The sequence below is a fragment of the Pezoporus occidentalis genome, unplaced genomic scaffold, assembly GCF_034315485.1.
Source record: "Pezoporus occidentalis ecotype Australia unplaced genomic scaffold, CSIRO_AGI_Poc_V1 ctg403, whole genome shotgun sequence".
NCBI classification, from domain to species: Eukaryota; Metazoa; Chordata; class Aves; order Psittaciformes; family Psittacidae; genus Pezoporus; species Pezoporus occidentalis.
In genome coordinates this window covers 38,595-61,708 of record NW_026915729.1, presented here as the reverse complement: position 1 = coordinate 61,708, position 23,114 = coordinate 38,595, and the positions used below count along the sequence as shown (strand labels likewise).

At 46.8% G+C, this 23,114-nt stretch overlaps 1 protein-coding gene across 2 annotated transcripts; it reads right to left on the bottom strand.

Moving 5' to 3' along the window:
• Nucleotides 1–218: 218 nt before the first annotated feature.
• ESCO2 (establishment of sister chromatid cohesion N-acetyltransferase 2) lies at nt 219–22,442 on the bottom strand. 2 transcript variants are annotated; one of them, XM_062633790.1, is made up of 11 exons: nt 22,371–22,442; nt 20,253–20,321; nt 17,582–18,587; nt 14,771–14,858; nt 9,537–9,597; nt 6,585–6,714; nt 4,277–4,408; nt 3,895–3,984; nt 3,166–3,309; nt 1,834–2,018; nt 219–652 (listed from the first exon to the last, which is right to left on the bottom strand). In XM_062633790.1, the coding sequence occupies exons 2-11, from the start codon at nt 20,303–20,305 to the stop codon at nt 514–516; spliced, it is 2,028 nt and encodes a 675-aa protein (XP_062489774.1). In that variant the 5' UTR covers nt 20,306–20,321; nt 22,371–22,442; the 3' UTR covers nt 219–513. The 2 variants fall into 2 exon arrangements, with proteins under 2 accessions (XP_062489774.1, XP_062489775.1); XM_062633791.1 differs by lacking the exon at nt 22,371–22,442 and adding an exon at nt 21,280–21,302.
• Nucleotides 22,443–23,114: the final 672 nt, after the last annotated feature.

Genomic DNA, 23,114 nt, shown 5'->3' with positions numbered 1-23,114 from the left:
CAGCAGCCCATAGGTAACAGCGTATTACCAAGGGAGAGCAGCTGCCTGCTCAAGGAAAAGGTTTTCTGACACTACAGGCTGGGAAAAGAGGGTGTAAGATCAAGACAAAAATACATTTCCTACTCCTCTGTGCATAAATTTACTAGCTGCTTGTACTGAGGCTACTACCCCAAACAAAGCCCTTTATGACACAGCACTCAGGATTACATACCCACACGTAAAGAAGGAAAGAGCAATCTTTATATTAATTAAACCTTTCAACAAAATTAAGTTATTTGTAATAGAATTCAATTTTAAAAGAAACAAACCCACCTGAAATCCAAGCAAGGTTGCACTAAAATCTAACACAACTCTGTACACAAAGTGACCCTCTCCCCTTCATAGGGGAGGAAGAACTAGCGCTCAGCAGGAAAACAGCATTTGGCCAGGTAACAACATTTAAGTGTTACTTTAAGCCACACAGATTATCTTGGGTGATTTCAACAAACCCCAACTTGAAATCACCAAGTTGAATCAGTTGTTATAAATGAAGTTGTAAACAAGGAAGTTGGGGGTCCGGCAGTATTTCGTGGCGAACAGCTTGCCGTCTGGCGTTGGGTCGGAGAAGGCGATTTCCTCAGTGCTCAGGTAGCAGCCGTACATGAATGTGCTCCTGAAAGAGAGCAGAGCTATCAGCACAGGGCAAACACTTGCTGGCTGCTTCATCCAATACCTGAAACACCCACTGGTGTTTCCCCCCCCTTCCCTCTGCTGCAGGGAGCTGTTAGTGCTTCACTTTGCTTTGAAACCAGCGATCAGTGCAAGATCCCAGTTTGTTCGTGGATTCTGGTGTAATCAGGAGCCCGTTTAAAATGAGGAAGAAAGGTAATTTAAGATCACATACAAGCAGAAAACCCACACGTGCAGTTTTATATGAGAACCCAGAGGTTTTGGTTCAGTATCTTGGAGCCGCTCCAAATGAAGTTCAGCATGGGAGCATCAGGACTCCTGGGGGCACTCACAGTCAGAATCACTGAATCACAGAATGGTTTGGGTTGGAAGGCACCTTAAAGCTCATCTAGTTCCAATCCCTGCCACAGGCAGGGACACCTTCCACTAGACCAGGTTGCTCAAAACCCCATCTAACCTGGCAGATCCTGTGGAGCTGGGAGGTACCATGTCACAGAGGTGGTACATCAAACACTAACCACAGGAGAAAGCAAGGGCTGAACATGGGCTGATGAATTTTCAAAATACTGAGCTCCAAATACACTCACGTATGATGATACATATTAATATATAAGTACTCATAGACTTCATACAGCTGTTTTTTATACACAGATAGGGAGCAGATACAACAGAGAAGATGCATGCTGCTACAGGCGCTTGGACTCCCAAGCTCAGTCCTAAGGCAGCCCATAAAAACTTACCCTCATTAATAAGTCTTCCTCCCAGTTTGCTCTGAGCTTGAAAAGCTCAGAATTTCCTGCCTGAAAAAATGTCAAGTGTTTTGGCCCATCAAATTATCCAGTAAAAAAAGAAATATATTTCCCCCCCAGAAAAGCAGTGTCTCTTGGAAAGCTAGTCTGTGTAGCTCTGCATTCCTCTTGTACCCAGCAGTTAACGGCTTGGCCCATGCTTGTGTCAGATTTTTAATCATTTAAATATCAGATATACATAGAAATCTGTCCACATGGTATCCTTCCACTGCAAAGTGGGGATTCCAGACTTGCTCAGCAATACACATTTCTTCCTTTCCTTAAGTTCCTTCTCAACACTTCTTGCTGCAGTAGTCGCTTTTCCCTCTACATGGATAAACCCCAGCCAGGACCCTGGCTCCCCGCTGCTCCGTACCTGACCACATCCACCATACGCCGGGCGATGCCCTTCCTGCGCCTGGGGCCGAATACCCAGATCCTGCTCACACCGCAGATGGCAGGTTCTGGCTCTGTGGAGCAGCGCCAAGCCCGCTGAGTTTGGAGCGCGTCCTGTCCCGGCGATCCCGGCACAGATCCTGGCTCACACAGCACCCGGAAAGCCTGCAGGGATGAGCAGAGGAATCATTTCCAAAGGATGCATGTACCTTCCTGTGCTCCCAGCCTTTCCCCCAGCTCTTCTGTGAGGCAGGACACGACACGCAACCTCACCTGAACCGGGGCAGACACTCACTGCAGCATCAGCCATGCAAACCCAGCTAACTGCTGCCAAAATCCCCCTGACGAAAGTACAGGCTTTTGTTTCAGTTCCTTTTTCTTTTGTTTTATGGGTGACTTTTTTTCTTTATTTCCTTGTTTTCCTGCCTCCTGTGCTAAGCTGGGATTTCCAATATGCAGCCTTATGCCAACAGCCCCTGTTAACAGGCTGCAACTTCATAGAATCACAGAATGGTTTGGGTTGGAAGGGACTTTAAAGGTCATTCAGTTCCAACCCCCTGCCACAGGCAGGGACACCTTCCACCACACCAGGTTGCTCCAAGCCCCATCCAACCTGGCCTTGAACACTGCCAGGGATGGGGCAGCCACAGCTTCTCTGAGCAACCTGTGCCAGGGCCTCACCACCCTCACAGGGAAGAACTTCTGCCTAAGAGCTCATCTCAATCTCCCCTGTCAGGTTAAAGCCATTCCCCCTTGTCCTGTTCCTATAGGCCTTGTCAAAAACAGCTCCTCTACAGCTTTTTTTGTTGGTGCCTTTAGGCACTGGAAGCTGCTCTAAGGTCTCTCCAGAGCCTTCTTCTTCACCAGGCTGAACAAGCCCAGCTCTCTCAGCCTGTCTCCATAGCAGAGATGCTCCAGCTCTCGGAGCATCTTTGTGGCCTCCTTTGGACTCACTCCCAACAGCTCTACATCCTTCTATGTTGGGGCACCAGAGCTGGTTGCAGGACTGCAGGGGGATCTCACCAGAGCAGAGAAGAATCCTCTCCCTTGACCTGCTGGTCACACTGCTGATGATGCAGCTCACAACATGGTTGGTTTCTGGGCTCAAGCGCACACTGCCGGGTCACAGTGAGCTTCCCATTGACCAACACCCCAAGTCCTCCTCCTCAGGGCTGCTCTCATCCCAGTCTCCCCCAGCCTGTGTTTCTGCTTGTGATTGTCCCGACCCAAGTGCAGGACCTTGCACTTGGCCTTGTTCACCCTATTATTAGCCTGCAACATCACCCTCTCCCATATAATTAATATCATGTACCTGCTTGATGGACTCAGCAACTAAGCACCCAACAACCGTCTTCTCATTGGCCACAAACAAGTATATTTTAGTCTTGGCTGGGCAGCTCAAAGAAACTTGTTTAAATCCCAATTCGTTATCAACAATCTCTCGCACATCTTCTGCCTAAGGCAACAAAACCAGAGAGAGGAACACATTAAGTACTAACACACACATTCTTTGACTGTGTGTGAAACCTGTCAGAAAAAGGGTCTCATTCCCCCAAATAATCCTGTTTTTTCACAAGGTCAAACTTCACGATGAAGCTGTGAAATGCTCTGCAGCTCCCCACCGTACTGAGGGCTCTCACTGCACACATAGCTAGTGTGAAATAGATATATAGGCCACATTATGTAAATACACATTTTTTCCCCCCTAAAAAAAATAGAAGCACTTTAGAGCAATTTTTAAAGTGCTTCCCCACTCCACAAGAGCCTTCTAACTGTAGATAATATTCAAGAACGATCTCCGTACCAAAATCCTTCTACACCTGCCCTTCATCCCAAGTCGGAAGGGAAAGGATTGGGTTATGTTGGTCATGTAAGAACAAGAGCTTCAGTGCAGGGAGCAGGGTGAGGGAGGGGTCAGGGCCCTCCTGTTTACCCCGTGCACTGGCAAACGATGCATGATCAAGCACTGAGGTTGTTCCGGGAGCTGAGCCAGCAGAAAACTGATCTACAACATAAACCCCCAAAATAAACAAATAAGTACCTTCTTGACGGCATATTTGGGGTCATCTGGAAGAATCAATACAACTTTCCCATCCCAGAACTCTGCCACAACCCGTTCTTTCTTCCAACCCTGCCACACAGGGGAAAAAAAAGCCAAACAACAAGTTAGTGGTCTAGCAAGAGAGAGGAAGTGATTCAGCGAAGGCTCTGGCAGATGAAGCTGTAATCTGACCTGCTGGGGCTTTCAGGAATAAAGTCAAGTCACATTCATTAAACTGATGAAGGCAGACAGTCACTGGATCTGCCTAACTTGCACTTTAACCTCCCCTCTGGATGACAAACCCTTTGCCTGTTGATGTTCTTGGCTATGGCACATCTCCCCATCTTCCTCAGCCGAGCTGCGAGTGAAGCCATTGCCTTACCACATATCGGAGGCCCTCGAGGAATCTCTCATGGTGCTGGATGTGCTGGGCTTCATCCTCCGGGCTAGCAGCGGTGTAGATCATGCCACATGACTTGCAAACTATGGCCCCAAAATGTTTCTGACCAGCATCCTAGTGAGACAGGGAGCCAGCTAAAATGCCTTGAAGCTGCTCAAAACCATGTTCAGTTTAAAGAATGAGGTCAAGAATTGGTTCTAGTAACAATTATCAAAGAGTCAAGTATTTGTTTTCATAGAATCACAGAATAACAGAATGGTTTGCATTGGAAGGGACCTTAAAGTCGTTATCTAGTTCCTATCCCCCTGCCACTGGCAGGGACACCTTCCACTAGAGCAAGTTTCTTGTTTTTATTTGAATTTGTGAAGAGGACAAAAAGCTTTTGCTTATTTGCAGCAAATTTGAACTACCCAGCACGAACTACCCAGGGAACACAGTGAACATGTTATTCCAAACAAGCCTTGAAACAGATCAGCAATATCCTCACTGAGGAAACAATGTAGAAGAGCCCAACAAAAAAAACCTACAAACTAAAGGAAAACTCTGGATAGTCTTTCCATCAGTTATCTAGAAATAACATCTTTTATCTCTTAGCACACAGGGAGGGGAAGAAAAGGAAATGAATGTCAGTTGTGCAAGCAGAGAGCAGAATGCTCTTTGGATGTCTAGTCACATGCAAGCAGCAGTTTGAGGATAGAGCTGCAGCAGTTTGAGGATAGAGCTGCTGTAGTACTGCATCCAGCTCTGGGGTCCCAACATAAGAAGGACATAGAGCTGCTGGAATGAGTCCAGAGGAGGCCATGAAGATGCTCTGAGGGCTGGAGCATCTCTGCTATGGAGACAGGCTGAGAGAGCTGAGCTTGTTCAGCCTGGGGAAGAGAAGGCTCCGGAGAGACCTTAGAGCAGCTTCCAGTGCCTAAAGGCACCAACAAAAAAAGCTGGAGAGGGGCTTTAGACAAGGGCCTGTGGAGACAGGTCAAGGGGGAATGGCTTTAACCTGACAGAGGGGGGACTGAGATGAGATCTTAGGCAGAAGTTGTTCCCTGTGAGAGTGCTGAGGCCCTGGCCCAGGTTGCCCAGAGAAGCTGTGTCTGCCCCATCCCTGGCAGTGTTCAAGGCCAAGTTGGACTGGGCTTGGAGTAACCTGGTCTAGTGGAAGGCATCCCTGCCTGTGGCAAGGGGGTGGGACTTGATGAGCTTTAAGGTCCTTTTCAACCCAAACCACCTTGTGATCTTAAAACTAGTGAGGTGAATTGAAGCCTGCACTGTCTGCTGCTGCAGAAGTTGCTTTCCCTTCCACATGTCCCACATATAGGACATTTGAGGTTCCCTACATTGCACAGTACCCACAGCATGTCCTTCATGGTCGCAGCCAGGCAGGGCTACAGCTCGTGGCTGGACATGTGCAGGGTAGCAAGGGCTGCTGAGCACACACTGCTGCTTTCCTCTCAGCACAGGCACTCCTCTGGATTTCTTCCTTCCACAGGGACCAGTTTCCAAAACACTCAAAAATTTGTATCTGTGAGGTCTCAAATTTGACAGAAATCATGCAAACAGCTCAAAAGGTGCTAGAAAGGGCAGCTCAGCTGAAAAGAATGATCACATAAGCCCCATTCCCTCAGGAAACAGGCTTGAAAACATCTGCATGTCACCAAGTGAGAACAAATGATTTACTAAAACTATTACTCATCACTGAGGGCATATGTTCTGGAAACATAGAGATGTGATGGCTGCACGACGCAGGAGCCTCAGTAACACTGCTTCCTCCTGCTCCATGAGCAGTGCACCACGCTGCAGGGCAACATCAGGAAGGCAGCCATAGAGCTGCCAAAGAGGGCCACTCATTGCTGCTCCCGTGCTGCCCTGGCTGATGCTTGCTGCTGTGGTTGCAGTGCTATGCTGACTCTGCTCAAATGGTAGGCTGGGAAGCCGTGGGAAAGGGAAGTTATCCAGCCAAATTCATTCCTATAGCATCCATACAGGCTTGGCTGAGTTTTCCTTTAGCTTTTTTTTTTTTCCTTCTCTTTAATATCATGTTCCATAAACCTGTTTTGAACTCCAAAATGTAATAAAGCGTTACTCCCAGCGAAACCATAACAATGTATTTCCTAGCTACTACCCTGTCCTAGTCTAGTGCGAACTATGTTAATCACTGCCCTGTTACGGTCATTGCAGTGTGGTTGGGTTGAAGTTTACACACAAAAAAAATCTACTTCTCAGTGAGCCTCGAGGCCTGTTTCTTATGTTCTCAGTATGGAGACAACCCAGTGTGCCCCAAGGGGAACCTTACGATTATCATCTGGTCTCTGGAACGCTTGCAGAGTTCTTTTGCTTTCTTGTTTTTCTGCGAGGTGTGAGATGTTTTTGCAGGTGGGCTGGACCCAAATGGAGGAGTCGCTTCATCTAGTGCAGCCTGTGTCCTGAAAATCATTTCAGAGAGATGAAAATTAGGCATTGGTTAACATAACACGTTGGATAGTGACTTGTACCACAGAACACCTCAAAGTAGGAAAGATACAGCAAAGCTTCTCAACAGCCATGGTGCCAGCTCTTCTGGAGGAAGGAGGGTAGGAGGGGACTCTAGGAAGAGCTACAATTACATCAAAAGTTAAATAACTTAATTAAGCACCTCTCCCACTTCCACAGCCACCCCATCTCCCAGATACGAAAATTAAGCAGCTCCTTGAACAGTCAAGGAGATATACAACCAACTGAGAAACAGAGGGCAAGGTCCACAAGGCGTGGAAACTGCAGGTGAAGAAATAGGTGCCCAAGTCACAGAATCACAGAGTGGTTTGGATTGGAAGGGACCTTAAAGCTCATCCACTTCCAATCCCCTGCCACAGGCAGGGACACCTTCCACTACACCAGGCTGCTCCAAGGCCTGTCCAACCTGGCCTTGAACACTGCCAGGGATGGGGCAGCCAACAGCTTCTCTGGGTAACCTGTGCCAGGGCCTCATTTCCCTCACAGGGAAGAGCTTCTGCCTAGTATCTCATCTTAATCTCCCCTCTGTCAGGTTAAAGCCATTCCCCCTTGTCCTGTCCCTACAGGCCCTTGTCCAAAGCCCCTCTCCAGCTTTCTCGTTGGCCCCTTTAGGCACTGGCAGCTGCTCCAAGGTCTCCCTGGAGCCTCCTCTTTTCCAGGCTGAACAAGCCCAGCTCTCTCAGCCTGTCTCCATGGCAGAGGTGCTCCAGCCCTCAGAGCATCTTCATGGCCTCCTCTGGACTCATTCCAGCAGCTCCATGTCCTTCTTATGCTGGGGGCTCCAAAAGCTTGACACAGGACTGCACCACCATAAGCCCCAGCCCCTCATGCCAACACCCCTTTAGAGCAGGGAATCAGAGCATCTTGGGAAAGCCCTTGGTGCTGGGGCTGAGCTCTGCTCTGCCTCCTCACAGGACCAGCCTCCCACAGAGGGAAGCAGATCGAGCCATGGACAATAGGAATTGTTCCTATTCAGATGTAGACATGGAGGATTTACATGAATTTTTACAGCGTAGGCTTCAGCTACAGAGAAGCATGTTGTTAGGTATGATAATAATTGCAGTTTTTCTAACCCACCTTCAGGCTTCTATGCCAAAGGTGGCATTTCTTAAGCCATCTTAAAGCAGGAAATTGTAACGGGTGAGCAGCAAATCTTAACATGGAATTAATTTAGAGCTACACCAAACAATTTTATAGATTTGGATACTAAGGAGAATTTCCAAAGCAGAGACTTCATGGAGAAAAAACTTGTGCTCATCAGCCTCCCAGGAGACAACTGCAAATCCAAGACTGAGCTTCAGTTAATCACTAACACCAGGATTTCCACACATTCCAGGGTTCCACTTGCACCACGGAAGGTATTTGAAAAGCCACATGAGGAAGGAAAGCAAATATTGCAATCAGATCTCTCTTTCAACACTTCTGTGGCAGAGGACTACAGTAGCGCGACAAGTTTATGCAATAAACTTCGCAAAGTTTATTTTGGCTCTTTTCAGAGCAACTTTAAGTGGGGATTTTTATGTTCAAAATAAACTCAGAATGCTCTTATTGTTAACAAAGTATATCAAGAAGTTGATTCAATATGGGAGAGGGACGTGCAGCCCTGGCTCTTCCATGGGAAAACAAGTCTTTTTTCCACTAGAGGTCTAAGAGTATGACGGCAAATTAACTGAAGTAATAAGCTAATTGGAAACTCAGACACCAGGTTGCACCTGATGAGTAAAGAGTTCCAGTGCTTGCAAGTAATTTAGCACTACCATGCTTTTTATAGAATCGAAAAGCAAACTTCACAGGCTTGTTTCATTTAAATCACACTAAATATCAAACATCATCTTGCAGGCTTTGAAAACACCAGCTCAGGTGAGCACGGGACACTGGAAGAGAAACAGCTGCTTCCAGAAATCCTTTTCACCCATTTTTATAGCAACTTCTCTCCTGTCTTTGGTCTGGATCAACACTGCTGAGCATGATGCTACCTAGTGCTGCCATACTTAAGTATCTCAGGTTAAAAAAGTCAGTGCATAACAAACCGCACCTGACCAGAAAGAATACACATGTTCTTTAAATTCATTACCAAACCAGTCCCTCTATGCCACAAGGTTCATTGTTTTTTATAGAATCACCAACCCCTAGAATGGTTTGGGTTCGAAGGGACCTTAAATCTCATCTCATTCCAACCCCTGCCATGAGCAGGGACACCTTCCACTAGACCAGATCGCTCCAAGCCCCCGAGGTCCTACCAGGCCTTGAACACTGCCAGGGATGAGGCAGCCACAGCTTCCCTGGGCAACCTGTGCCAGGGCCTCACCACCCTCACAGGGAACAAATTCTTCCTAAGATCTCATCTAAACCTCCCCTTTTTCACTTTAAGGCTACTTCCCCTTGTCCTGTCCCTACAGGCACTTGCGAGAAGTCCCTCTCCAGCTTTCTTGTCAGTCCCTTTAGGCACTGGAATATGTACAAATTCACAAGCAAAAAGTACTACAGAGAGTAAGCAAGCATGTATTTCCTTATTCACAGACTAGAACTCCCCTAAACCAACACAAATTTAATCTTGCGTCTTCTCTTAAAAACAAGCGAACGAAAAAACAAACCAACACACCCCCTCTCCCCAAAAAGCCAAGTCACCCTCAAACTTTCAAAGACTGGGAGAAAGCTAAATCATCATATTAAGAATTAGTATACTTAAAATAATGATTCTGCAGATATGAAATATCTGATCCTTCTTGGAGAGACTTAGCAAAGAGTAGCCTACCTTTTCTTGCTGGCGGGGGATGAGCTGAATATGGGGTAGATGACAGCCCTTGAAGGCGATACTGGAAAAGACAAGCAAAGTTATAGTGGTTTAGAATTCTTTTTAGCAGCAGAACACATTGATACATGGAAACAAACATTCAAACAGCAGTAAGACTGCAAAAATCACAGAATCATAGAATAGTTAGGGGTGGAAAGGACCTTAAGAACATCAAGTTCCAACCCCCCTGCCATGGGCAGGGACACCTCACACTAAACCATGCCGCCCAAGGCTCTGTTCAACCTGGCCTTGAACACTGCCAGAGATGGAGCATTCACAACTTCCCTGGGCAACCCATTCCAGTGCCTCACCACACTAACAGGAAACAATTTCTTCCTTATATCCAAACTAAACTTCCCAGCTTTAACCTGTTACCCCTTATCCTATCACTACAGTTCCAAATGATACACAACAGGGGAAATGAACTCCATAGACAAGAGATTCAGAGAGTACTGGGAAGATGTCGATGATGCAGGATAGAAAGATGTCCATGAGTGGAATCCAGCCATAATGCAATCACCTTAAATGCATTGGAAGTGATGTTGATCAAGGTGTCCAGTGCTTTCCCCTCTCACATCAGAATCATGAATCAGAAAGTTCTGCTGCAGTAGTTTAGTGCTTCCTAGCCTCCTAATTAAGAGTGTTAATCAAGCAGAAGTTTCCCCATTTCCCATTATTTTGGCTAAGGCACCCTGAGCCTACAGCTTCTTCAGCCTCAAGAAGCTGGGAAGTGGCAGGTTAACCACTAGGTTACAGCACACGAGTTGCAAGTTTTAGAATAATGTCACAAAGACTTTGGTAAGCAAAGCCAAAAAAAACCCAAACGATGTCAACAACAAAAAAAGAACCCCAAGAAAGCACTAGCTTGGATTCTTTTTCTCCTCAAGGATAAAAAGTTTAGGCACTAGACTGCTTTACAACATCATATTTTGACCACGTTCACCCAGAGCAACTTCCAGTCCCTAAAAGGGCTGAAAACAATCTGGAAAGGGACTTCTGACAAGGGCCTGTAGGGACAGGACAAGGGGGAATGGCTTTAACCTGACAGAGGGGGGACTGAGATGAGATCTTAGGCAGAAGTTCTTCCCTGTGAAGGTGGTGAGGCCCTGGCACAGGTTGCCCAGAGAAGCTGTGGCTGCCCCATCCCCGGCAGTGTTCAAGGCCAGGTTGGATGGGGCTTGGGGCAACCTGGTCTAGTGGAAGGTGTCCCTGCCTGTGACAGGGGGTTGGAACCGGATGAGCTTTAAGGTCCCTTCCAACCCAAATCATTCTGTGATTCTATGATTCTTAGGAATTAACAGAAACTTAGTGACATCTGCAAGCAGAAGAGTGGCTATAACAGCCTCCAAAAAACATGCCATGAAAATGAACCGATTTCTAGGAAGCTGTACATAATAGAAAGTATCTTGTTTGCATCAGCAGTGGAAAAGATCATAAGGAGTCATGAAGACACTAATAAACAATAAAAAGCCTACAGATTCCTAGAAACGCAGGACCTTAAAGGCCAAGACACCTCTTTGGAAAGGTCCCAGCAGGCAAATGCAGATGATGTCTGGAAACATGATGGCAACAGCTTTATAAGCAGGTGGAAATCACAGCCAGAGGAGTCTTTTATCCAGAGCTAGAGTTTGCAGGAAGAGCAGCAGCTACAGGAGGGAGGATGCCACTCCTCGGGATGAGGAAGAGCCACAGGAAAGAGTTGACCTTCAGTAACAGGCTTCACTACTTTCCAAAAAGCTGATGAGTAAGTTCCCATGTGAAGCAAGAGGAAAGGGGGGGGGGGGGCGTTGTGTAAAAAACCCAAAAAGCTCAGGAGTGCTGGTAATTTCTTCAAGAAACAGATTAAGACCAGATGTGCCAGAATGAAGTGGAGTGAAACACAAACACAGCTAAATTGTGTCTTTTTCTCTCACAGGAAATTCAAGGAATCACAAAGGGAATAGAAATCGGGGGAGAGCAGAGCCGCAACACGAAGGGCTGAAAGCAGAAATGCCAGACTGCAAAATGAGCTGTACCTGGGGAGGCAGTGGCACCCTGCAACAGAAGAAAACCCACATGTTTTGCTACAAAAGAGGAGGAAACACTAAAACCAGATAACAAACAATGACAGGAACATGTAGTGCCTTTTCATTTTAGTCATCAATAAAAGAATGAGATGAGAGCGTCAGCACAATTAAGACCAAAAGGAGATAAACTTCAACAGCTGTGGAAAGATGTCAAGGGCACACACAGATAAATTAGACCTTTACAGGCTCATAAGGATTGACTCAACCCAGGGCTGCTGGGACTGGAATAGAGAGTGCTGCCTATTTTTAAATGGGAAAAACGGAGAAACCAGGAAATTAGGATAAAATAACATGACCTCAGCTTCTGCAAACATACTGGCACATGTTAGTTCATACTTGGAAGATGAGACAGCAGGTAGAAGCCAACACATTATTTTGCTTTAATAAAAAATGCTTAAGCAACATATCTTTTTTTTTATCTTCTCTTTTAATCTTTTTTTAAGCGAAATATAACCCCCATTTTTAAGAAGGGGAAAATGGAATTACAGACCAGTCAGTCTCACCTCTGCGCCTGGCAAAATCTTGGAGCAGATTCTCCTGGAAGGCATGCTAAGGCACATGAAAAACAACAAGGTGCTTGGTGACAGCCAGCACAGCTTCACTAAGGGCAAATCCTGCCTGACCAATTTGGTGGCCTTCTATGATGGGGCTACAGAACTGATGGACAGGGGTAGAGCAGTTGATGTCAACTACCTGGACTTGTGCAAAGCGTTCGACACTGTTCCACACGACATCCTTGTCTCTAAATTGGAGAGACATCAATTTGATGGATGGACCACTCGGTGGATAAAGAAGTGGCTGGATGGCTGCATACAAAGAGTTGTGGTCAATGGCTCAATGTCCACCTGGAGATCAGTAACGAGTGGTGTCCCTCAGGGATCGGTGTTGGGACCGGTCTTGTTCAACATCTTTGTCGCTGACATGGACAGTGGGATTGAGTGCGCCCTCAGCAAGTTTGCCAATGGCACCAAGCTGTGTGGTTCGGTTGATACCCTGGAGGGAAGGAATGCCATCCAGAGGGACCTTGACACGCTTGTGAGGTGGGCTGATGCTAACTTCATGAAGTTTAACCATGCCAAGTGCAAGGTCCTACACCTGGGTCAGAGCAATCCCAGGCACAGCTACAGGTTGGGCAGAGAAGAGATTCAGAGCAGCCCTGCAGAGAAGGACTTGGGGGTGTTGGTCAATGAGAAAATGAACATGAGCTGGCTTCAGTGTGTGCTCACAGCCCAGAAAGCCAACTGTATCCCGGGCTGCATTACCAGCAGAATGACCAGCAGGTCAAAGGTGATCCTGCCCATCTACTCTGCTCTCATGAGACATCACCTGGAGTATTGTGTGCAGTTCTGGTGTCTTCAACATAAAAAGGACACGGAACTGTTGGAACAAGTCCAGAGGAGGGCCACGAGGATGATCAGGGGACTGGAGCACCTCCCGTATGAAGACAGGCTGAGAAGGTTGAGGCTGTTCAGCCTGGAGGAGAGAAGGCTGCGTGGAGACCTCATAACAGCCTTCCAGTATCTGATGGGGGCCTATAAGGATGGTGGAGAGGGACTCTTCACTAGGGACTGTAGTGATAGGACAAGGGGTGATGGGTTAAAGATTAAAGAGGGGAGATTTAGACTGGATATAAAGAAGTTCTTTACTGTGAGGGTGGTGAGGCACTGGAATGGGTTGCCCAGGGAAGTTGTGAATGCTCCATCCCTGGCAGTGTTCAAGGCCAGGTTGGACAGAGCCTTGGATGATACGGTTTAGTGTGAGGTGTCCCTGCCCATGGCAGGGGGGTTGGAACTGGATGATCTTAAGGTCCTTTCCAACCCTAACTATTCTATGATTCTATATATATCACTTGTTATTCCCAAGAGGAAGTATAATAATTATTGTTTGTAATTTAATGCTGAAACAAGAAATAACAGACTCAATTTGGTGACTATCAGGAGTAAAGTGTAATATGTGCTTCTATATTTATAGGTAATACCTAGCACATAGGGGCGTTTATGAGTTTAACTTTAAAAGCATTCTTGCACTGAGAAGGGTCAGAAAAAACAAGCTGAAATAAGGATAAGGGGAAACACTACACTTAGCCACAAGCCAGGGGGAACTAAGGGATAGGGATCAACTCTCCAGGCAGCAGCTGCATGTAATACCCATGGGTTGCTGTCTGCCTCCAACCAAAGGCAGCTCAGAAGGTTTCCTGTAGAAATGTAGGTGTTTGTTGTGTGAGAAATAGACTAATTACTTCTTTCCTGGTAATTAGTGCTTGTAAGGCTTAGAGGGAGGTCTCTTTGGGGGTACCCTGCCAGGAAAGATTTGATTTGGTCTGGATAAAACAAGTGACAGTGTCAGATGCCTAAAACTCAAGACTGAAAATGGAAAGTGGAATGTATCAGGGGAACAGCCCAGAGATAAAAGGGGCAGGGAGGGGAAAAGAGAAGAGAAGGCTCCAGGGAGACCTTGGAGCAGCTTCCAGTACCTAAAGGGGCCAACAGGAAAGCTGCAGAGGGACACTGTACAATAGGGGCCTATAGGGACAAGATAAGAGGGAACGGCTTTAAACTGACAGAGGGGAGATTGAGATGAGATCTTAGGCAGAAGTTCTTCCCTGTCAGGGTGGTGAAGCCCTGGCACAGGTTGCCCAGAGAAGCTGTGGCTGCCCCATCCCTGGCAGTGTTCAAGGCCAGGGTGGATGGGGCTTGGAGCAACCTGGTCTAGTGGAAGGTGTCCCTGCCCGTGGCAGGGGGCTGGAACTGGATGAGATTTAAGATCCCTTCCAACCCAAACCACTCTGTGGTTCTATGAAAAATGTGATCATTGGTTTCAAATGCAGGAATTTCCAAAATCTTACTGGGAATGGGCTCTGTCATAAAGCAAAGGGGAAAGGCAGGTTAGATCTCAAAACAAAAACCAGTTCACATACTGTTTAACACTCAGGTTCATCAGGGAGATGGCAGAATCTCCATCATTGCTGCCCAGCTTATTTAAACACTATATTACAGGACAACATGGGAATTCAGTAGAACTGATCCTGCTGGAGAGAAGCAGGTAACATAGGGGATTTTTTAGTCTCTTCTGCCTCATTTTCCTACATCAACAAGAGTCACAGAGCAAGAGAGGTATAATCCAGCTCACCTTGCTTATTCACCTTCTGCAGAGACTGGCTTGAGAGAATAATGCCATCATCCGACTCACAGGCTGTAGAACTGATTTCATCAGCATCCTATAAATGGAGACAAGTTTTTATGAAAAAAGGAAACCTCTCCAGTTGATTAAGTTCTCAGACAGTAGCTACAGTGTCACATATAATTCAAGGGACCTTCACAGTGAGCATTAATTGACATGACGAAGCTTTATAGTTCTATTTTCCAATCACAAAGTTACACCTGAGTGCTGAATGTTGCATTGAAAACGTTGCACCCTGCACTGAGGAAAAACTTGTTTCCTGCAAGTTACTCTCAGCCTTCTGAAGCACCATCATTTCCCATCTACCTGCCTTCAGGTACTGTTAAGACCAAATGCAGCTTGTGATAATGACCATGGATTTTGATTCTTAACACCTATGTGTGCCCCACTTCTGTTTTTTTACAGGATGTAGGGGTTTTATTTGTTTTTCAACTAAATCTTCAGTGTAGAGGTTTTGTATCAATGTCTTCACTTTACCATTTCTGTGACTCTGCTTCACTCTCTGCCCACACCTTTGCACCTTCACAGCTCCTGGAAGACTCTCACAGATTGCTCTGTAAAAGTCAAAGTTTGCCAAACTGATTTTTGCCTTGAACTCTGCTCTTTTTGTACATGACAATGTATTATTTCCCACCAGGAACACCAGGCAAAGAACATGGCAGTAAGCAGAATCCAAGACCAGATCAAGGTCACACTTGGTCTGTGCTCAGTTTGCAGAAAGGAAGTTGCCGAGTTCCCTTTTCATACACTCCCTGTTTCTGGTTAACTTCAGAGAACCAGTTTGCCAACACAAAAACTGCCACAACAGCAGAACTAAATGCTATCAGATCACTTCTCTTTTTTTACCACACATGCAAGACTGGACTGTGCAAGCCAACATTTGTGTTTTATTAAAGCTGCATTGTAAAATCATATTGACAATCAAGTCAGGAATGCAAAAGAGAGACTAAACCACTGCAGGTGAACAAAGGAGGCCATAAACTGTCTTTTATGGAATATAGAACACATTAGTCCTATAAAAACAGCTTTACATCTTGTTCACTGCTTCCTTTCAATGCCCAGTATAAAACACGACAGTAGTATTCCACCAGCTTTCCTTACTTTTCTACGTTTTAAGATGCTGGAATGGAACAGCAAAATACAAGATTAAGTGTAATGAAATAGTCTGAATCAATGTTTTACTGCCGTGCTCCTTCCACTGTCATCTTCACCCTTCCCACCTCAGCACTTCAGGGAGCAAAACCCATGTCCCACACTTCAAATGATTCTCTGGCAAATCCTGAAATTAAAAGCAAGATTGGCAAGGCATTACCTGGTCAGCAGCAAGACTCATTGCAACATTTAACTATTTCAGCACTGCTAAACCTATTTGTACAAGAATTGTATCATCAAATCACAGAACGGTTTGGGTTGGAAGGGACCTTAAAGCTCATCCAGTCCCAACCCCCTTCCACTAGACGAGGTTGCACCAAGCCCCGTCAAACATAGCCTTGAACACTGCCAGGGATGGGGCAGCCACAGCTTCTCTGGGCAACCTGTGCCAAGGCCTCACCACCCTGACAGGGAAGAACTTCTGCCTAAGATCTCATCTCAATCTCCCCTCTGTCAGGTTAAAGCCATTCCCCCTTGTCCTGTCCCTACAGGCCCTTGTCAAAAGCCCCTCTCCAGCTTTCTTGTCAGCCCTTTTAGGTACTGGAAGCTGCTCTAAGGTCTCCCTGGAGCCTTCTCCAGGCTGAACAAGCCCAGCTCTCTCAGCCTGTCTCCATAGCAGAGCTGTTCCACCCCTTGGAGCATCTCTGTGGCCTCCTCTGGACTCACTCCAACAATCAAATGTATGTTTAAAAAGACACCCCAAAACAACACTTATCTATCACCAGGAATATTCCCTGTGAAGGGAGCAACAGATAAAAATTGCAATAGGCCTCTTTGGCAATAGAACTGTTGGAGTTCTTCAAAAACAGACCAGCCTGAAAAACTCCTTTATTTGTTGAAGCACGAGAACCCATGGTTCAGCCTCGCTTACTGGGAGGAGGGAGCTGCAGAACCAGCACAGGTAGTTCCCGCTGGGGAAATAATCACTAAAAAGATCACCCACAGCAGAGCAAAGGCTGCTGTATCAGCAAGCAATGTCTTGTGACTGAGAAGAAACCGCTAAAAGCACACTTGAAACAATAGGGCTTTCTGTGTCTGGTCACTGGCTGAGGTGAAAACAACATTGGTTTTGAGGAGCACAGAAGCAGAAGTCATGTGAAGAGCTGCTGTCGTTGAGGACAGGGGCTCATGATCTCCACATTACTCAGCAAGGTCAGACTTGGTATTTGTTACATTCATTAAAATGAAAAAAAGAAAAAAGCTTAAAAATTTCTTTTTCAGCTTTGCCCTTTATCACATAGAAAAGAAACAACAAACCCCCAAAAGATACGGATTATCTGTTGAAAAACAGCATGCAGAAAGCTTTACTTTCAGCCATTGTAAAGGGAATATTGCTCTGCAGCCAAGTGCTAGTGACCGACAGGGATGCAACAGGAACATCCTGAAAATTCACCATAGTTTTAAGCCTCCATGAGGCAGGAATAAATCTGTGAGTTTTCCTAGCAAAGTCCACTCATATATCTAAATAAACACCTGACAGGGGGGTTGGAACTAGATGATCTTAAGGTCCTTTCCAACCCTAACTATTCTATGATTCTATGATTCTATGAGCAGAGCATGTGTTCACCTCAAGCTTGTGCAGCAGGCTCTGAGGACACATTTACTTACCACATTCTCTGCATTGCTCGCTCCTTCAGCTGCAGACCTGGAAGTACAAGATGAACCAGAAGTGCTTCTGCTTTTCAATGGAGATGCTTTTCCATCACACGCTGCATCTCTCCCTTGATTTCCACAGCTTTTAGAGTCCTTCCTGTTTTCATTTTCCTTCTTCTGAGGCAAAGAAATACTTCTCAACATACCACCTGCCTCAACAACTTTGTTTCCATCAGCCAAACTGGACTTTGTAGCTGGTGGTGGTCTGGGCTGGTTGTTGGCTTGCAGAGATTTGGGGAGAGCTGGGGGAGACTTGGTGCTCACAACTGGTTTTTTAGAGTGCAATTTCTTCCCAACATTGAAGAATGCTGCTCCCAGCTGGAGTTTCAGGGCTGGTTTAACCGTCATGCTTAGGACTCTGAACGGTGACTCCATCTTCTTTTTAACTAGAGAATTCATGTTCTCTTTCTCCACACTGGATTTTTCTGCTGATGTCTCTTGCTTCGCCTTCTTAGAAGCTTTGGGGACAGTTTTGCCATGCTTGGATTTTGTTGTGTGCTTGGCTGGCTTGAAGCTTTTATTCCTGCTCAAGCTCATGTTCATCTTCTCAGTCCTGCTGGCAGCTGGGAGATGTTCATCCCTGTTCCTCTCACTCAAAGAGCAGTGCTCGCTCAGCTCTTTTCTCTCATAAGGAGTTAGGTAGCACTTGTCCTTGCTATAAAAAGACACCACAGGCACGAAGAGCTTGTACGAGGAAGTGGCCTTTGGGGATAATTTCCTTGAGGACTCGCTCTGCAGGGCTGTGGGAACACTAGCTGCCTGAAGAGGTGAAATATCCAGCCTCCTTGAGAGCACTGGCCTCACTGGGACAGCCTGGTTTTCTTTCATCTCATCACTAGAGCTAGAGGACCATTGTATTTGAGAAGCAGACAGATTATTTCCTGGTTTCTTGAGTGGAGACAGACCTTCAGAAAATCCTATCATCTTTTTTTTCACAGGAGTCTCAAAGACTAAGGGTGAACTGTAAAAACGACAGAGCAAAACATAACGTACTATTAAAAGGTTTTCAGTTACTGTTTTACTTAAAACACTTAATTGAGACTTAAAACACAGATGAGTTGCCTGTATTGATACATGCCCTGTAACAAATACAAATATCAAAGTGCAATATCTAAATATCATAGAATGGTTTGGGTTGGAAGGGACCTTAAAGCTCACTCAGTTCCAGCCTCCTTCCCATGGGCAGGGACACCTTCCACTAGACCAGGCTGCTTCAAGCCCCATCCAACCTGGCCTTCAACACCGCCAGGGATGGAGCAGCCACAGCTTCTCTGGGCAACCTGTGCCAGGGCCTCACCACTCTCACAGGGAAGAACTTCTTCCTAAGATCTCATCTCGGTCTCCCCTCTGTCAGTGTAAAGCCATTCCCCTTGTCCTGTCCCTACAGGCCCTTGTCAAAAGCAGCTTTCCTGTTGGCCCCTTTAGGCACTGGAAGCTGCTCTAAGGTCTCCGCGGAGCCTTCTCTTTTCCAGGCTGAACAAGCCCAGATCTCTCAGCCTGTCTCCATAGCAGAGGTGCTCCAGCCCTCTGAGCATCTTCATGACTTCCCTTGGATTCACTCCAACAGCTCTATGTCCTCCTTATGCTGGGGGCAACCATATGTTACAACCAGGAATGGCTCAGATCCCCCTGCCGTGGTGGGGGAGTGGAACTAGATGAGCTTTCAGGTCCCTTCCAACCCAAATGGTTCTCTGATTCTATGTTATTTAACAAACAACATAGTGAGGCATTTCCTCAGCAAGTACTTATATCCTACCTCAAGAATTTGTCCCTCCAGTTCTGAAATCAAACTCCACTCTTGTTCTACCCAGAAATATTTTTATGAGGGAAGTATAGGACAAGCATGAGAAAAAGCTTTTATGCTGGAAGAGTTATGAAAGAATAAGAAATAAGCTATTGCTTTGGAATTAAATCACAGCTTTTTCTCCTGGCCAATGCCTTCTCCTTCACTAGATGTACAGGAAAAAATATAAATCTATAATATTTTTAGGTATACATTAAAAGGCACTATTTTTCTTTTAACACCAGAAGACTATTCAGATACTTTGTGCAATATTTCCATAGCGTCTCTGCAAGTCTTTCCAAATGGGAAAGACCAAGGCTTCACCCCAAAGAAATGCACATGTCAGGGGCTTATTTCTTCAGTTTCTGAACAATCAGGTTTTAGATTTCTCCTGCTTATGGGACTTACTTCAGGCTAGGTCTGGGTGCAAGTGTCACAAAGAGGGGTATGCACCTGACAGAGGTGACTGTCAGAACAAAATACCTTAATTTAATAAAAAAAATGAAAAAGATTTTAATGCCCTAATGCACGTACTGATGTGGGCCTGCCAAGTACCAGGCAGTGCAACAGCTTTTTCTCATTACTAATTCTGTGCTTGAAGATCATTTTTAGCTTTGGTTTCCCTACATATTCGATGAAACTTCTCAAGATGCTCAGTAAAACATAAACATGCTCTTAGTCACTGATAAACAAACAGGGGCTGATGCCCAGTGTGTCTCAGAACCATCTGTTTTTCCACTTCACATGGAAAGTGTTCAAGGATTTTAAGAATCTGGTTTATTCTATGTACAGCAATTAAGTGGGTTTTATTAGAAAAACAAGATCTGTGAGAAGTTAACATACCTGTCGGTGCCAGTAGAGCTACGGCTCCTCTTCTGTGGGGTACAAGCTGCCATGGCTCCCCCAGAGCGCCTACAAGAACATGGTTTTGATAGCGTGAAACAGATTTCCAGTAAAACCAAATAAACAAAGTTAGTAAAGAAGGAAGAGAAGATGTGGGACTGGGATGAAAACACTGATAGAAACAGCTTGGGACTGATGGAAACAAGACCACCACGGGACTGTTACAGTTGAGCACAACTTGTAAAACAAGTGCATACAGAAGGGATCTTCCAGGTCAAGAACAATTCTGTCACCATGGACCAACGGATCCTAAAGTCCCTTCTCTAAAACAGAGCCAGATATTTCAGAAATATGTTTTATTTTCCTCTTGCAATGCTCACTCCAGACCTCACTGGTGCAGTTCTTAGAAACCTGCTTGCTCTTTCCTATACCCACGGTCAGTTTATTCCCACAGGGATTTCACATTGGTGTTCGCCTTCCAGGGGAGACAGCTCTTCACCAAACAGACTTTTAAAGTCTCTCTCCCACCTTCCATCTGGCCACATAACGTAAACCACTTGTTTTTAGCCTTAATTAACTCAGTAGCCATTTAACCCAGTTTAACACTCAACACTGTTTGTTCCATCTCTTCCAGTTTGAGATAATATCATACAATATTAACTTTCCCCTTACGTGGTTTTATAACCAAAATTCCAGAATAAACAAATACTTCGTATCCAGGAGGAGTAAATAAACAGCCATACACTGCTACAACAGCACGAGGAATAATATATTCAATAATCTACCAGCAGGGGGAAGTGTTCACGCATTGCTGATACGTGGGCAGCAATGACAGATGACAGCCCAGGCACGACAAGCTTTTATTAAGCCCAGGAACACCAAGAACAGTGATGGGAAAGGATGAAGTCAAGAACTGCAGCAGGAGTTGTAGAACCTCAGCATAGAGCACCGATGGCAGAAGGGACTTGGAAGAGAGGGCAGGAAATGCCCTAGAAGCAGAGGGCAACAGTAACAAGCCCGCAGGCACCTGGGTAGTAAGATATCAGGTGCAGATCAGAGAGAAAATGTAAGACGAGGACATGCTGTTGGTGGGAGAGGCAAGGGGTACATGTCAGGGTTGCAGTCATACAATGGTTTAGGGTGAAAGGAACCTTAAAGCTCAGCCAGTTCCAACCCCCTGCCACAGGCGAGGACACCTTCCACTAGACCAGGCTGCTTCAAGCCCCATCCAACCTGGCCTTGAACACTGCCAGGAATGGGGCAGCCACAGCTTCTCTGGGCAACCTGTGCCAGGGCCTCACCACCCTCACAGAGAACTTCTGCCTAATGTCTAACCTATATCTCCCCTCTGTCAGGTTAAAGCCATTCCCCCTTGTCCTGTCCCTACAGGCCCTTGTCAAAAGCCCCTCTCCAGCTTTCTTGTCAGCCCCTTTAGGCACTGGAAGCTGCTCTAAGGTCTCCCCAGATCCTTCCCTTCTCCAGGCTGAACAAGCCCAGCTCTCTCGGCCTGTCTCTACAGCAGAGGTGCTCCAGGCCTCACAGTATCTTCGTGGCCTCCTTTGGCCTCGTTCGAACTGCTCCACACCCTTCTTATGTTGGGGATATCCTTGTAACTTGCACTATTACTCCGCACATCCCACAGACGAGCAGCTGCCCATGGCCAGCCCCAGACACCCACCCCTTCCCAAAATATTCCCAACCCAGTTCCCAGCCAGCCTCTCAGCCCAATTTTGCATCAGACCACAGATCCTATAGGCACCCTGCACAGCACTGGGGCACCAGCACCTCATCCCTGCATTCCCCGCCCCCCTTCAGCTCTCCCACTCACCAGGACCTCACTAACCTCCTCACAACACCTAACACCACCACCACCCCCCCCCCCGTGGCCTGGCCCACGCTGCTACCCCATCACACCCCCAAACCACCAGCACCGGTACGTGGGGCCTGGGGCCCCACAGCCCTCACACCCCCTACCTCCCTCGGCCCACACAGGCACCTCAGACCGCACCAGGCCATAACGCCCGGCCCCTAACGCAAACCCCACACGTCGGCACGGCGCCAAACCCTCCGCACACACCTGCAGCCCCTTCAAGACACCAGCCCGCACCCTCACCTCACCTCAGCGCCACCTCCGTTATTACCGCTCCCGCGCCTTCGAGCCCGCGCGCAGTCTCCCGCCCGCCCGCCCTCCTCTCTCAATTCGCAGAGAGCCACGTCATTCAGCGTGAACTTCACCGCCATTGGTCCAACTGAGGCGCGCCGCTTTGCACCCGCCCCCCCGCTTTCCAGCCAATCAGATAGGAGAGACACTCACAGCCTCCTCCCCAGAAAGACTCCAACTCCCAGCACACCCCGCGAGCAGAGCGCTGACTCGCTATGGCACGCCCGCGGGGGCTGATGGGCGTTGTAGTCCGTGCGCTGTGCGACGGGAGGCACATGGTCAGGACTCGGTCATAACAAGGAACGGAGTGAATCGGGAGGCATTTGCAAACGTTAAGGGGACAGTTACGGGGGTGCCCAGCTGTGATTTTGCTTTTAAATGGCCCTGCTGTGAAGAGCTTCATTCACAAAGCCAAGGGAAGCTTCTTCCACTGGGTGGCACCCCCTTTCTCTCTCTTCGCCGAGCGCCACCGCTTCCCCAGGCACGCTCCGAGAGCCATTTACACGCATCCAGAAAAAAAATTAAAAATACTATAAAGTAAAATCATATCAACAAAATGGTACAGCGCCCAAAGCCACACACACCTCCCCACATCCCGCAACACACCACCGGAAAAGCTCCGCGCATGCTCACAAGGCGGAGTCCCGCGCTAGAGCCCCCGTGCGCTCACCGCCGTTACCTTTCGGGAGTCCTGCGCAGGC